This window comes from Onychostruthus taczanowskii, unplaced genomic scaffold, assembly GCF_017590055.1.
Source record: "Onychostruthus taczanowskii isolate IOZ18803 unplaced genomic scaffold, ASM1759005v1 scaffold3, whole genome shotgun sequence".
NCBI lineage: Eukaryota > Metazoa > Chordata > Aves > Passeriformes > Passeridae > Onychostruthus > Onychostruthus taczanowskii.
Genome location: NW_024500349.1, coordinates 2,914,025 through 2,929,545, shown reverse-complemented (window position 1 = coordinate 2,929,545; position 15,521 = coordinate 2,914,025). Strand labels below are relative to the sequence as shown.

At 37.8% G+C, this 15,521-nt stretch overlaps 1 protein-coding gene across 8 annotated transcripts in view; it reads left to right on the top strand.

The window, feature by feature from the left end:
• The window catches only part of ANKIB1 (ankyrin repeat and IBR domain containing 1), an 85,228-nt gene that overhangs the window by 24,433 nt on the left and 45,274 nt on the right, over nucleotides 1-15,521 (top strand). For all 8 annotated transcript variants that reach the window (XM_041408946.1, XM_041408947.1, XM_041408938.1 and 5 more), the window contains exon 2: nucleotides 8,431-8,699. In XM_041408946.1, coding sequence (XP_041264880.1) covers nucleotides 8,512-8,699 — 188 coding nt within the window. In that variant the 5' untranslated portion in view covers nucleotides 8,431-8,511. The remainder of the gene's footprint in view (nucleotides 1-8,430; nucleotides 8,700-15,521) is intronic.

Below are 15,521 nucleotides of genomic sequence, written 5' to 3'. Positions count from 1 at the left end.
ATTTGTCTTAAGCAGCAACCCAGCTCAGTTCAGTTCATCTCACAGCCAAGCAAAGTGTGTTTGAGTGTTTTTAGCAGAGAGGCTCCCTTCGTCTGGGCAAGATGTGTGTGTGAGGGTAGGGAGAAACCAGAGAGGCAACACGGTGACTGAAGTGTGTTCACATGCTGCCAGCATGGGAGGTGTTGCACTGGTTAAGAATATTTCCAGTCTCTGGTTCATCATCTTTAGTTTATCGCTGATGCTGTCTCCTGTGAATCATCAGCTGCTGCTGCTTCTTTATACAGGTGCTGGGTGACACTTGTTCACTTCTTTGTGATGAAAAGGTGATGCTATCAGCGTTGGCCTGTAACACAGAAGTCATTTTTATAGATCCTTAATAAGCTGACAATGTTTTATGTGCTGTACCTAAAGCGTACTGTTACTTTAGTCAGTGGAACCGTCTATAGTGAGCTTTTTATACTAAAATGAACAGTGTGCTTGGGATTAAAATGCCAGAACTATGTCTGCCTGTAGCTTGACTTAATCTAATACAACATCAAACATTTCATTTTGTGCTTCTTCCCCTTCTGATCTAGATAGAGATGGTCTTACGGTGCTAATGTTGGTAGGCTAGGTACAAATCTTTTAGATTTTAGATTTCAGTAGTCTATACAACCTGAAGATTGAAGAGCTAGCCCTGAAAAAGTTCTGTTGTATTTTATGTCTGGAACCTAAAAATACCATTAGGAAGAATATCTTCACCTAGGTGGTGATTGGGCACTGGAACACATTCCCCAGGGAAGTGGCCATGGCACCAAGCCTGACAGAGTTAAAGAAACTTTTGGACAACATTCTCAGGTACATGGTGTGATTCCTGAGGCTGTCTTGTGCAAGGTTGGGAGTTGGACCTCCATGATCCTTGTGGGTCCCTTCCAACTCAAAATGTTCTATGATTCTCTGATTTCTCTTATATAACTGACTAAAGTACAGCAAATTAAATTACTAAGATTCTTGAGGCCTTGACAGACAGTTGCATTGGAAACAAGTCCAGAGTGTTATCTGAATTTCACAGAACTTTGAGGGTTTTGTTGTTATTAAAAATAAATTCTACAGACATGAGGCCCTGGAATGAATTTTGAAATGAATTCACAATTACAGGTGAGACCAGTGGATATTCCAGAGCATAATTATAAAATGATGATTCTTTCGTTCCATCCTACTGAATTGCTGTTCACTAAAGGGGAAAAAAAAAGTATACACCACAACAAATTGCTCCTTTTAACTTGTGCTGGTGGATTTTTGCCCCTGACCACCTGCAGGAAGGCAGTCATTATCCAGCTATCACAATGTACCTTCGATTTGGCAGGAAGGCAGTCATTATCCAGCTATCACAATGTGGTAGCCTTCGATACCTGCACGGTATCTTGTCTCTCCTGCCATGTGTGTACATACCTACCCCACAGTGGATTTACCACATTTCATTAAAATGATGAATGCAAGTATTGGAGACAACACAGTTAAAAATAAAATAATGTAGCTATTATTTTAGCTACATCTAAGCAGAGTTTTTTCTTAAACTGCTTCTAGTCTATACTGCAGCTGGCCTAGTTGCATCCCTTTAAATGCAACAGTGCAAAGAAAACCCAAGCCATTCTTAAAATCCTTTTACTCCACAAACTACAGTTGTGAAAGAAGTGTGTCTGAAAGAAAATACTCCACCTGGATGAAAGTCTTTATGGCTGAGTCAGTAAGCCAGTCTCAAATTACTAAATTGAGCAATAACTTTAACCTTCAACTTGTGAGTACATATGCTAGCATGAAGAGATTGCAACCTAAGTTGCTAGACTCTCTATCCCACAAGCATATAAATGAGGAAATAATTAATTCTCTCACTAGCCCACACTATGTTTTATTCAAGTCAACTCTCAACATTTTTGCCACTTTTCAACCTTGGTATTTAAAGCACAGAGAATGTTATATTGGTGATCATTGTATGAAGGGTGAGTGTTGGCATAAAAATTAATTTTTTTGTTCTGCATTTTGATGCCTAAAATGTAACAAGAGTTTGATAATGTTAAGTCCTATTCACAGAGGTTTAAAGTGGCAAAGACGCTTTCATTATTTCCTGTTGATGACTTAGAACTTTTGGCACAAACCTTAGCATATTTCAGTGTGTAAAAAAAAAACCCTAAACACCACCACTCTTTTCTATAACCAATTCTCAAGCTTTACAAGTGCATTTCAGACTTTGCAGAAAAGTTCTCCCAGATACAGGTATGCAGAGAGAACAATTTGTAATTAATTAAAATTTGACAAATCATGAATCTTGACTATAAACATGTAAAAATTAGATTTAGCCTAACTTTTCCTGCTGCATCTTAGTTGCAGGCATCTGTGCCATCCATAAGTAAAATGGACTTGCACATTTGAATGCTTCATTCTTAATTTTGTCTTCTTGGTAAAGCGAGGGGTTTTTGTTGTTTGGTGGTTTGTTTTTTTTTTTTTTTTGGTGTTTGTTTTTTTGGGGTTTTTTTGTGGGTTTTTTTTTTGTGTGTGTGTTGTTTTTTTTTTTTGTTTTGTTTTGTTTTGTTTTGTTTTTTTTTTTACTTTGTGTAGAGAGGAGAGGGTAAGAGAGGATAAAGAGCACTATCCAGGGTTTTTTCTGCTGTTTCTGGGAGACAGCCTGGTATTCTGAGAGTTCTTGAACCTAACTTTTGACTTGCTTTATTTGTGTTAGTCTGTCCCAGAAGTGAGGATTAAAATTACCAGCATTATAATGTGACACTTATCCTAAGCATTACAAGTCATGAGGTTTTTTCCTAAACTATTAACTTGTTTGTGGCTCCCTTCTGCAAAAAAATATGATTTGTAATGTAGGACAGACTCTGCAGTAAACATTTTAGAAACTCAGTTTTTAAAAATGAGCCATTTAACTGCAGTATCCAAAGCAAATAAAATAGCTACCTTTTGAGCTAGCTGTACTTGAAACAGAAGATGCTTTTAGTATATAATTTCAAAATATTTCATACTTTCATCAAAAACAAGTATTTTTTAATATCTTTTTATCCTTTTTGTATAACTACTTTGTTATCACTTGTCTTTTGAAGGGTTTAGAAGCCAAGTAATGTAAACTAATTTTAGTTAATGTATTTTATTTTAATAATATTAAGTATGAGGAGCTGTGTAGTCTTGTTTGATCTTGGCTCATTTAGCTTTTCCAGAAGAATATTCTCATAGTTTACATGACAAACTACTTAAGAAGTAGTTTTTCAGGTTTTTAATCTGCAAATTGTACTTAAACTTTTTAAGGTTAAACTGTGTAATTATGAGTGTTACCTTCTAAAAAAAAAAAGTTGCACATGATTATTCATTCATTCACTCAATTCTGATCTTTGCTTATTATATAAACAATAGGTTTTTTTGGTGCAATAAATGTATAGCATTTTCTTCTCATTGTTATACCAGAGTATTTTGTTACTGGTTTTGATAGATTTTCTAAGCAGTGTGATGCAGAACAGTCTATCTCCTTTTTTTTGATTTCCCAAGATTTAGAACAGCTCTTGTATCAGCACATGCTAGTCCTACATTCAGTAAGAAATTCTGTTTTAGAATGTAAATTGAGAAAGATATGCCATATCATGAAATACTTTTGTGTTCAGTATCTGTTTCCTAAATGAGTGTTAGATGTATGATATTTCCAAAATACTTACCTGATCCCCCTTGTACAATATTTTACTATTTTTTACAAATTTCTAGCAAGCACCTAAAGGAGGAACTCCTAAAATCCTATGATGTCATTGCTGTTCTTCTTCAGACTCACTTCTATGATGATGCCCATGGAAAAATCAATAGTATTTGGGCAGCTGGTGCAGCTGCTCTCAGAATCTCATTGCTTCCTTGCTCTGCTCACGTCTTTCTTTATCCACTCTTTTTCCATCTTGTACTCAATCGTCAAGCTCCTATTAGAGTGGCTGTCTCTTTGTTAAATTTTTATTGAGCTGTGATACCAAAGTGTTGCTAATAAAGCCACAGAAATTACTGTTCATTGCTAAGGCAGAGAAGTGTGATGGCCCTGTTGGAGTTTATATGAATCTTTCTTTAAACTTTAGGGTGGGTTTTGGATTTTGTTAGGCTGGAACTTCTATTTGGCAATAAAAGTAATAAATATGCTTTCAAAATTAGAACTAGATGGTTGATGGTAGTATTCAGAAATAATATGGGATATATTTTTCAAACATTACATTTAGTTTTTCCTGAGTTCTTTGATGTAAAATGATGTTTGTGGTTATGATAAATTATATAAGGTTATGTAAAGGCCATGATACAGCCTTTCTGTTAGCACAGAGCTTGACAATTCAGTGAATAGATCTCCCTTCCAAAAAAATAATCTTGTATTTGTCCTGTAGAATTCTATTCAAGTCTCATTTTATTTAGATAAAATACTAGAAAATTGTCAGTTTGTGTGGTCTTTTTTTTTTCCCCACTGTGATGTGCACACTAAAAAATAGTCTATGGATTTTAAATGCCAGGTTTATACAAAGAGGGAAGCAAGACCAGTGAGACTGACACTGCACACTATCCATGTGTGCCCAGGAGCTGCTGAAACTCCTTTAGCAACACCTGAGTTCAGCTCTCCATCTCTCTGAGGCTGACTGGCTGATAACCTTCCAGACCACTTCCCTGCCACCTGTGTCAGAGGAAATGTATGTGTTATATGCCCTTCAACTCTAAAAACACAAAATGACAGGCTGAAGGAGTGAACTAAGTTTCCTTTCCCTGAATGTCATGTTCCATCTTTGCTCGTTAACTTCCTGTTCTCTGAGAATGTAACAGGTTGGAAGCTTTTCGTGAAAGATAACTACACTAAAAGGCATCAGACTGGGCCCCTTTCAGCCGTTCTCAAGTCAGATTTTGTTGCATCATCTGACATTTTGTCCTTTTCCTCCTCCAGCTGAGGCAGAGGCTGCTTTGGTGGTGGATGCAGTGGGGCTGTTTGCTGAAAGATGAACTGATGACTGTAAATGGGCAGATCTTGACTATTTTACAGAAGGGCACTCATCAACTACAGCAGCTTGAGAGAGGCAGCAGCTGTCACATCTTTCTTTCTTCTGGACTTCCAAACATGCTGGGAGCCAACTGTTAGAGCCAGGGTACAGAGACAGCTTCTCCCTTGTCTTTCTGCTTTCCATTGTTTCTTCTGCTGACCTGTTTAATTGCAATTCAGAAAACAAAAAATACTACCATGTGGCCCACCAAATTTCCAAAGTGTAAGAGGCTAATGCCTGTTGTAGTGTTAAAAATTAAAAACTTTGTGGGTATTGTATGAAGGTGACAGACATTAATATAGTTTATCATATCATGTGTTTTAAGTAGAGAATTGTTTTCTGGGTTAATTTTGACTCTGTCACTTCTCTCCTTCCATTCTTTCAGAGATCAGTTTCTTGCTATCACATCAAATATAAGCTGTTTGCCATCACCTGAAGGGCCTTCATTGACTATCCCCGTTCTATCATCTTTCATTTTATTTTGATAATGTGATGGCTATATTTACATTAGCCTTTGCTAAATTTTCAATACCTCTGCATTCATTCTTGTTTTTGTGTTGGAGTTCACTTGTGTCTTTTCAAAGCCATATCATAGCTCTGTATCATAATCCTTCTTAGAATTCTCCCTTTCCTTTGACTGAGATTCATTTCCCTTGGAGTCTGGTCCTTTTACACAAACAAGTTTTTTACTCTTTTTTATTTCAATTCACCTTTCTGTATCATGTCTGTGTCGTATTTAGCCCTTTGTTGGACACATAGTCTGTCAGCTTTTTTAAAGAAAGCAGATGTCACTACTTTTTTCACTGACTTACATGGTGCAGTCTGCATATTCCTAAAATTTCCAGATGATTTGATAATGTACATAATAATACTAACATCTTTTATGTTAGTAGTTGCTGATAACAGTACAACATTCTAATATATCCATACTGCATCAAAAGTAAATAAAGTTTATTCGGTGTACAAAAGAATTAATGATTTTTGCCTTTTCTGCACAAAAATTACTTGAGCTTTTTAGCTCACCCCACAGAGACCCTCACTTCTCCCATGCATTTCCATACCTAAATCCATTCAGATCTCATCTTCAATATCTCAACAGAACCACCCTGTCCCAGATTTCTCTTAGATGCCAGGGGCACCATCTTATCTCCTTCCACTCTCAGTGTTCTCATTCATCCCTACCCAGGTTTGTTTAATGTTCCAGTTTGGGCAAGAAGCAGCATGTTCTGCAGCTGATGCAAGTTATCTGTGTGCTAATTTCCAGAAATAAATGCATGGAAATTGGTGCTGTTACGTTCTAATTTCAAATGATTTGTGCTTTTCTTAGTGTTACAGCCATTAGTGGGATCTTCATTATTGATTTCCATGATGATTCTGATATCTTTTAGGCATTTTTTCTCATTAATGTAGTTTATAGTATTGAGAGCTACTGGTGGTAGATAGGGATTGACAGATAATATAATACCACAAACTAATCTTGTTAAACTTAAGTGAAATCATTCTTTCAAGTTATTTTTAAGATCCTGTCTGTTGAATGTAATACAAACTGCTGGCTGACTGAACAGGGTGTAGAACTTTTCTTCATAGACTAAAGACTGAAACTACCCAGTATGTAAAGTATGCAAATAGTTTTGCATCTGAAAACACATTAATTTATAGCACTGAGAGATGTGACATAGTAATGTGAACACACAGTGACTTTCTCGAAGAATATAAATTTTATACCTGTGTAGAATTTGCATGTTTGTATTTTAAAATATATCAATGACAGAAGGATACAAAATGCTGCAGAATCTGTAGTGTGATTGAATAATCTGGGTTTTGGTTTGTGGATATAACTAGATATATGAAGGATGTCCATTTGTGTTTGGATGAATGCCTTAGGTAATCTGGTCTCAGACAACATGTTTAGTACGTGGAGGCAGCTGATACAGCAGTGTCATTGCTACCTCACAACAGCTCAAAATAAGGGTTGTTTTGCCACATTTTTTTAGGAAAAAGGATTAAAATGAAGGCCACCATGGCCACCTCCCTCCTTCTTGAACAGACCTGACCGCTCTGATGAGATTAGCTGATAAGGTAACTGGTGACAGCAGCTCTGGGGAGACAAAAGTGTGTCACGGCAGCTGTTCACCAGACTTCCTCAACTGCTTTTAGTGTGAATTTTATCCACATCTTGATTCCCTTGGATTCTGTGCAGCTCTAGACCCCTTGCATTCCTCTGTTTCGTCTGTCTACAGGGCTGGAGGGGCACCAGTAACTGTGTTGGAAAGCCAATGTAGAAATAGTAGTTTTGAGGTAGCCCCTATAAGTTGAACATAACATATTGGGCAGCTCCTGCCCTGTTTGATTTTATGTGCACAACACAGTCTCAATCCCTAACCTGCTGTGCCTGGCATATTTGGATCGCTGTGTGTGCTTTGTGGGGTGAAAGGTCTGGCATGGAGCAGCGTGGATGGGATGACTCACACACAAAAGGGATCTCCTAGAAGGTTCACTGTGCTATCAGCTGCAGCCGGTGCTGACTCTCCTGTCTGTGCCCTGACAAACCAACATGTGCTCTCTCCAGCTGCACATCCAGATAAGCTCCTGCTGTCCCGTGTCATGAGCAGAGATGCTCTGTCTGCCCTGTCTTTTTGCAGCTTAATCTGCTGGGTGCCTCCATCAGGTAAAAGTGAGAGGCTGGGGAGCACAGCAGCTGGAAAGTACTTGGAAGTACTGTAAGGTGCAGTTGGTTTGTGCCAGGTACAGATGCCAGATGTTGTATGGAGCCATTCATTGTAGATCTAAATGTAAGGGTCTGGGTGTTTAAAAGAGTCTGCTTAGCAGAGCTGTTAAGATGGGGCCATGGTAATTTCTGTGTTCATGGGCATTCATCTTACTGGCACAGAAGGGTGCTGTGTACACCCACCTATACAAGCTCATGTGCTTCAAGCATATTTTAATATAATTTTCTTCAATTAAAAGTTAAACTGATGTCTACTTTATTGCATATTTTTGAAGACTTTTTCTTCCTTGTGTAAGAATTTTGCTTCAGATCAGTTCTGTTTTTGAAGTAACATCTAATTTTTAGTTCATTTCTCATTCACGGAAATTCAGTGTTCATGCCAGTCTTCTAGTACAGGTTGATATTAGCCATTTCTTTTCCATAGGTTTAAAGAGTGTAGGTAGTGAAGATACTTGCAGAGGGAGGGAGATCCACAATTTATCAGGGAAATGATCTGTGAAGAATTGGGAATTTGTGTGCATTTACCTAGAAAGATTTCAGCAATTCATGAGGAGCGTTTATAGCCCTATGTACTTCTTCTTCACCTGCCTATTTACAGTGCTATAGCTCTGCATTTTTTCTTTTCATCTGTGAAAAAGAATTTTACAGAATAACTGGAATGTTATTTGTCTTTTTTAGGCTGTGAAGCATGTTACAGAACCATACAACAAGTGGATGAAGGGGAAAGGAAGAAGTGCCATTGATAGCTAGGATAGCAACATGGGAAATACAACCACCAAATTCCGCAAAGCTCTTATAAATGGAGATGAAAACTTGGCCTGCCAAATCTATGAGAGCAACCCTCAACTAAAAGAAACTCTTGACCCAAATACTTCTTATGGAGAAACGTACCAGCACAATACTCCGCTCCATTATGCTGCTAGGCATGGAATGAATCGTATCCTGGGGTAAGCAGCATTCGAAATTTGGCTTGGCTGTGAAAAACTGACCTAGCAAATGCAAGAGTGTCAGCCAGGTTAAAAACACCTGATGTGTGTGTGCATATGTGTACACATATATGTGCATGTGTGTGTTGCACAGACAGAATTTGTGTAATAGAAAACATGCAAATTAGTCTATAATCACAGGCTGATAAACAGTCTTTAATTTTATTTCAGTATCTGTTCTTTTCTTGTGAAATTAGTCTTGGGCAGTTTTAGCTTGCTTCCTGAAGAATCCTACACTATGATTCTTTGAAAATAGTGACTGTTCCACCATTCTTGATGTGTTTTCCTGTCTTTAAATAATCTGTTTGCAAAGCTTTGTGGATAATACACTGATTGTAACTACTTCTAGATGGTACAATATATATTTATTATTGTGTTGTTCAGGCAGCTTTTATTTTTTGAGTTGGATAATAACAGTGAACATTAATGTCTTGATAATAAGTAAGTTTATTGTTGCTGCAGTCAACATGGACAGCAATCCCTAATATTAGCTATTTCCATTCTTTCTTGTTTTTGTCAGTGCTCTAAGATCAATTAAAGATTAACATCTTACCCATGTCCAGACATTGCAGACACAAGCTGTTCTCATCTAGTATTTTGTGAAGGCAGACATTGCTAAACCTCTTCTTCAGTAAGCTCTATTAGAGAGAATTTCATAAATATCCTCTTCTTCATGTTAGGAAACAGGACAGAAATAAATACTAAACTCTGTTGTTGGTAATATTCTTTTCATTTTTTTTGTTTATGTCTAAATGGGCTTGTAGCATTCATTAGGTTTGTTTTGTACCTTGTATGCTGTAACTTTACTAGCTTTCTGGCCTCTCGCCATTAATTTTTTTGCTCAGTGTTTTAGATTCATCTAACCAGATTTTTATTTAATAATTTCTCATTTACCTCAATTTTAGCTAAATTTTTTTCTCTTCTTTCCTATGTATTCTGTATTTCTATTTTTAATTTGATGTTTTCATTTCATCACTGAAACTTTTTATTTATCCCCCCCATTCCTTATTCTTGACCTATAGAAAAGAGTTAACTAAAATGAATTTAAAACAGTTTCCAGTTTTTACTTACACTTCCCATATTATTTTTCTCCTCTGATATTTTCAGATTATTTCTCTCAAGAAAATAGCTCTTAAGAAATTATAGCCTCATTGAGACAACAAGGGCACATGAAATGGCACATATGAAAAGAAATAGTCATAATTACTGACTTCTGAGCAGTGCATTAGTTAATTCATATTGCATCATTATGATGGAATCTCAAATAACTGCTTTGTATTTTTTTAAAAAGTCATTTAGAAATGCCATTTTGTTACTAGCTACATAGGACTTTCAACATCTAAGTCTCACAGGATAATTTTTTTTCATACATTGCAAACTAATGATCAAAAGAATAATTCTTTTGCCTTGTTTGAGTCAAGGGTTTGTAATACATTTTTTGTCTCTGAACATAGGGTAGGTGTCTTATCTGCTGGAGTCTGGTTCTGAAAACCCAGACTGTTAGAATTGTAGCACTTTTGTGAGGAATACTTTACTGAAGTTTTTTTGCTGTTAACTTTTCTGATGTCTTTCTAAGGGCTTCTCTTTAAGATGTACTGCACATAAATGTGGCCTTTTTATCTAAATAAAGTAGTAAAAGTGAATACATGTAAGCCTTACAGTGTGTCTGTTTGCTAAGTTGATAGCAGAAAGGGCACAAGTGCTTTGGTGTTAAGCTGCTTCTTTTTGATGCAGAAAGTCCTGGCTATGGCAGGGGTTAAATGAGCTAATCATTAAAAGGAATGCTTTGATTTACTGATAAAGTTCAGTACCTAAAAATAAATTAATTTTCATCTCTTTGTATTTTGAGAGAAATTTACAATAATGAGATGTCCATAGTAGCATAATATCTTATGTTTTTCTCTTCATAAAACATTTTAAATTGGGGAATCTGTAGCACCTCTAACTACAAGCTCTAGCATTTACTTGCATGGATACCATATAATTCAGCTTTTCATTATAAGCAATAGTATTATTGTAGGTGGATGTGAGCTGACATGTGTTTACAGTTTACTGTGTGAGATTTTCTCAAAATAGAGTAGTGTGATGCAGCTGTTGGTACACCTTTTGCATTACAGACTGCATTGAGAGAGATGTTTTGGGATGTTAGAAATATCCTGTCTGGCAGTGCTGAGGATGGTGCGACTGGCCAAAGGCATGGTGAAAGCACAGGCACCGAGTTTGCAGTGAAAGGGACTTCGGGACATCCTGCTGCAGTGGTCTCAGAAGGAAAGAAACAAGAAACTGGAGAAGAGGTGAAAGGGTCACAAAGCAAAACTGCCAACCTGCACACACTTGATTTAATCCAGCATGAAGTCTGCTGGCAGAAATTTAAGCCAACAAAAATTTCTCAATGATTTCGAGCTGCACAGTTATTATGCAGCAAGTATCTGAGTCATCTGGCTGCTGCACTTTTCATCCAACATTTACAGCCCAGAAGCAGGATCAAGATGTAAAAATTTGAAAATTTGCTGTTAATTTCTTTTCACAAGATTCAGCAAGATTTTGTTAAAATGCTATGATTGTTTCTTGATCATTTTAATGAGTATCATAGGAAACTTTAGTATACTAGGAATGTGGAAATAAAAAACAGAACATAGTCTGCATTCCATTAATGTATAACTTGGTCTGCAGCCCTGAATAATGTTTACCTGACATACCAGTTTGTTTTAACATAGCATTTAATATTTAAAAACCAAAAATTGCTGACCACAGCTAATTAGCTCAAGCAGGAATTTTCGAAGACTCGATCTCAGGCCAGTAAGCTGATCAGCAGAGAGGAGCCCCTGCTCCAAGGCTGGCACAGGGTAGCCCTCAGCCCCCAGCTGTGGCACCTGTCAGGAGGAGTTGACAGAAGGGCATTGTACTGGGCTCGTGGGGCAAGGTTTTGGTAGCAGGGAGCTCTGGGGATGGCATCGGTGAGAAGAGATCAGTGTGCCCCCCACCAGGCACAACTGGTGTCTGCCAGCTCCAAACCTGCCCACCACTGGCCAAAGCTGAGACTTGTGGTGATGCTGGTGGTACCTCTGTGATTGCATACTTAGGAAAGGATGAAAAATGCTGCACAGCATCTGTGAGAGAGGACTGAGAAACGTGTGTGAGGGAAACAGCCCTGCAGAGACCCCAGGCCAGAAAAGGAGGGGCAGGAGGTGCTCCAGGTGCTGGAGCAGAGATTCCCCTGCAGCCCGTGGTGCAGGCTGTGCTGAGGCAGGATGTCTTCCCACAGCCCCTGGACGTCCATGGAAAGCAGAGATGCACCCACAGCCCCTGGAGGACCCCACAGCCGAACAGGTGGATGTGCCCTGAAGGAGCCTGCAGCCCATGGGGAGCCCATGACAGATCAGGCTCCTGGCAGGAGCTGCACAGCCTGGGGAGAGCAGCCCACACAGATGCAGGATTTCTGGCAGGACCTGTGACCCTGTGCAGGACCCACACTGCAGCTGTGTGTTTCTGAAGGACTGTACTCTGTAGAGGAACCCACACTGGAGCAGTTCATGAAGCACCCCACGTAGGAATTTTGAGAGCTTTATACAACATCCACACTGGTCTCATCCTGTTACAAACTTTTATCCTGTTTCCCTATGAATTAAGGTCTTGACAGAAGATTCATATTCAGGAAGATAATTTAAATTTCACTCCCTGAATGTGTATAAAAATATTACAGACAAAGCACACTGGAAACATGTTCTTCAGAAAAGGCAGTCTTCAGATGATGAAGCACATCCAATGCCCTCAGGCTTTTTGTTTTTCTTTTTTGCCTAAGATACGTTTTAGACCATCTGACTGCTTAGTTTGAAAAAATTGCTATCAGTGTGGAAAGTTACTCACTAGACTCTGGCTGTTGGTGAGGCACTCCTGAGCTGTGACAAGAGAACAGACTTTCCAGAGGCTGCTTGAGATGGAGTGACTGGAAATCACGAGGACTTGCTTGACGTTGAAAGGAAAAAAAACCCCTTAGATAAACTGTCATTTTGCAATATATGTGGTGTGACTTTCAGTTTTGCAGCTTTGCTGGGAAGCTTTTTGGATCAGTGACAGATTTTCCTCATTGTGTGTTTCATACTGCTATATCTGAGCACTTTGTGAGTATTCAAGCCAAAAGGGATTGTTGTAGCATTTGCTGCTGGTCCTGGCCTGAAGAGGGGGGAGGAGGAGATGATACAAACGTGGAACGCTGGGGAGACAGGACAGGTTTACAAAGCTCATTTTTTCCAAGAACAAGAAAAACAAGACTTTCTTGTTACAGAGATTCTGGAAATTGAGGTGATTGCTGAAACTAAAGAAAAAAAAATCAAACCCAAACCCACTTCTTTTAACATTCTTGATGTCTGCCATTCAGTTATAGTGGTCAAGCAACTCTGGCAATGAAGCCATAGCTAAGCCAGTCAGAGAGAAACATTGGTAAATGTGCCTGGGATTTGTTCATAGGCAATATCTCTTGTTTCATTGCTATCATTTAGGAAGTATATTTCACTTCAGAAGAATGACAGAACATCAAAATAGTCGTTGTTTCCTCTAGGCTATGCATCTCTTGGAATTTCAGCCACAGTCCTCTTTTGTTCGGCCTGTTAAAGATATTTCAATAAGGACTGGTCCAAGCAATTTTAATGCAATCAAAAAAAGTATGTTTCTATTTCCAGCATGTTATGGAGGGTGAATTTGCCAGAAAACTTGTTGACCCCAAAGGGAATGTTGCATTCGTCACAGCACATTCAGGAATGTCTCTTCCCATGCCAGGTTTTGTTGGCCTTTCATCCATTTGCAGTCATGTTGAAAATTAGTTTGGGATGATTTTGAGGGACATGTGTGTAGACTTTTTCAGAACAAGATTTCTCTGAAGTTTAGAGGGTATTAGAGGATTTTTATGCTGCAAAAATAGATGTTAAGGAAAAGTATTGATGAAAACCCTGTTCTTTACAGGTCATCTGGCTTTAGAGAAGTGCTGTAGTTGTTTTCTGATAAGGTTGAAGCTGCTCGGAATTTTTGGTTTGTTTTTTTTTTTTCTGGAGCTGGAAATCAAAAAGAGGCTACTTCACTGCTTTGACAGACAGAAGTTCTGTAAATATTTAAACTTTGAGATGCAAATAGACCTAAATGATTTACACTGAAATCTTCAGAAAGGTGCTAAAATTCATATTTTTTCTTTATTAAATCTCTGAACATCTATTCAATGCTTTGACAGTAAGTCTAGTGTTCCTTTTTAAATTGCTTTCCTAACAGTTCTGATGTAAATGTGAACAAAAGAAAAAGAATAAGTTTCATAGCAGATCTTTGTCTAATAAGGGCAAATAGGAAAAATGTGGGGTTATTAGCCAAAACTAGAGGATCCCAGTGTAAGGAAATTTGTATTGAATGTATGGATGTTTTCAAGTAGGTGGTTCAGAAAACTCCTGGAGGAATCTTTTTTATTTTCTCCTGTTTTTTTGTTCCTCATGGTAATTCTTTGAATTATCGCATTTTCTTGATGTTTACCAACTTTAAAGCTCATTTGGAAGAAAAATCATGAAGGCATAATAGTTGCCTAAGCTATTGTCCTAAAAGTCCTTTTTTAAAGTTTTGGATTCTGATTTTAATACAAAAGAAAACCACCCAACTATATTCCCTTTCTTCCACATAACAAAATAATTCTGTTCTGGTTTAATAACTTAAAGTACATGATACACTGCTTCATCTGAATAATTTATTAGAATGTCAGTCTCTAGATCATTCACTTTGAGCAACAGAAAGCAAGCTTATTTTTAATTATCAACAATTATACAGATAACTATTTCAAACATACTTCTGTTTAAATTAATTTTATTTTGAAAAGTATGTCTCTACTGGAATTACTCATACTAGGTCTCCTTTATAGTCAGTATAGACATAGATAATAAATCTGGTCAGAATAATTAGTGCAGGCAACAGCACAATTCATGTTTTGTGATGGTGACCATAAAGAGTTTTAAATTAAGGGTGTGCCAGCAGTGCCTGTTTCTTCCCATTGATTCAAAGGGAATTTAAGAGAACTGGATCAGCTGTAGTTGTCTGCACTGTAGGTCTCCAGAGCTGAGAAGATGAATCTCATCCTACGTTATACTAAATATGTAAAATTGAATAGTAAGCACCTGCAAAGTTGTAAATTGAAAACTTTGATGATTTTACAATATGAGACATGAATGCTTCTTGTGGGAGATACTGCTTGTGGTATAGTGTTAAATGTTTTCCTTTGATGGTGTGTGGTGAATGATCTGTGCAGTGTTTGGATCTGTCCGAGTGGGAGCATTGGTGTTTATCCAATTGCTTTGTTGTCATTGCACTCAGCTGCTGAATTGGTTCTGTAAGGTCCTTTTAAGATTAGTTATTTTGTGTTGTTGTGAGTCTTGGTCACCTTTCAAATTCATTGGAATGTGAAATACTGAAGGGAGCTCTTGATTAGACGAATGAGAATAATAAATGAAGAATGGGATCTCACAGGGCTCTGTGGGCATGTTTATAAAGAAGCAGGAGGACCAAGTGAATTGAAGTGCCCCTGATTTCAGTAGCAGGAGCATCTGACTGGGTAGTAGAAAATAGTAATTTATACGGTCATTTTCATCATAGTCAGTCTAAAAAGAAGTCAAAATGATGGACAAAGTATAAATAGGAAGCCTTTAAAATTGATCACGTTTTTACTGTGGCTAAATCCTGGAGAAAACTGCCAAAGACAGATAAAAACAGAGGAGACACTTAGAGGAGCAGCCACAGATGTCAAGTAGCAGCAGTAGC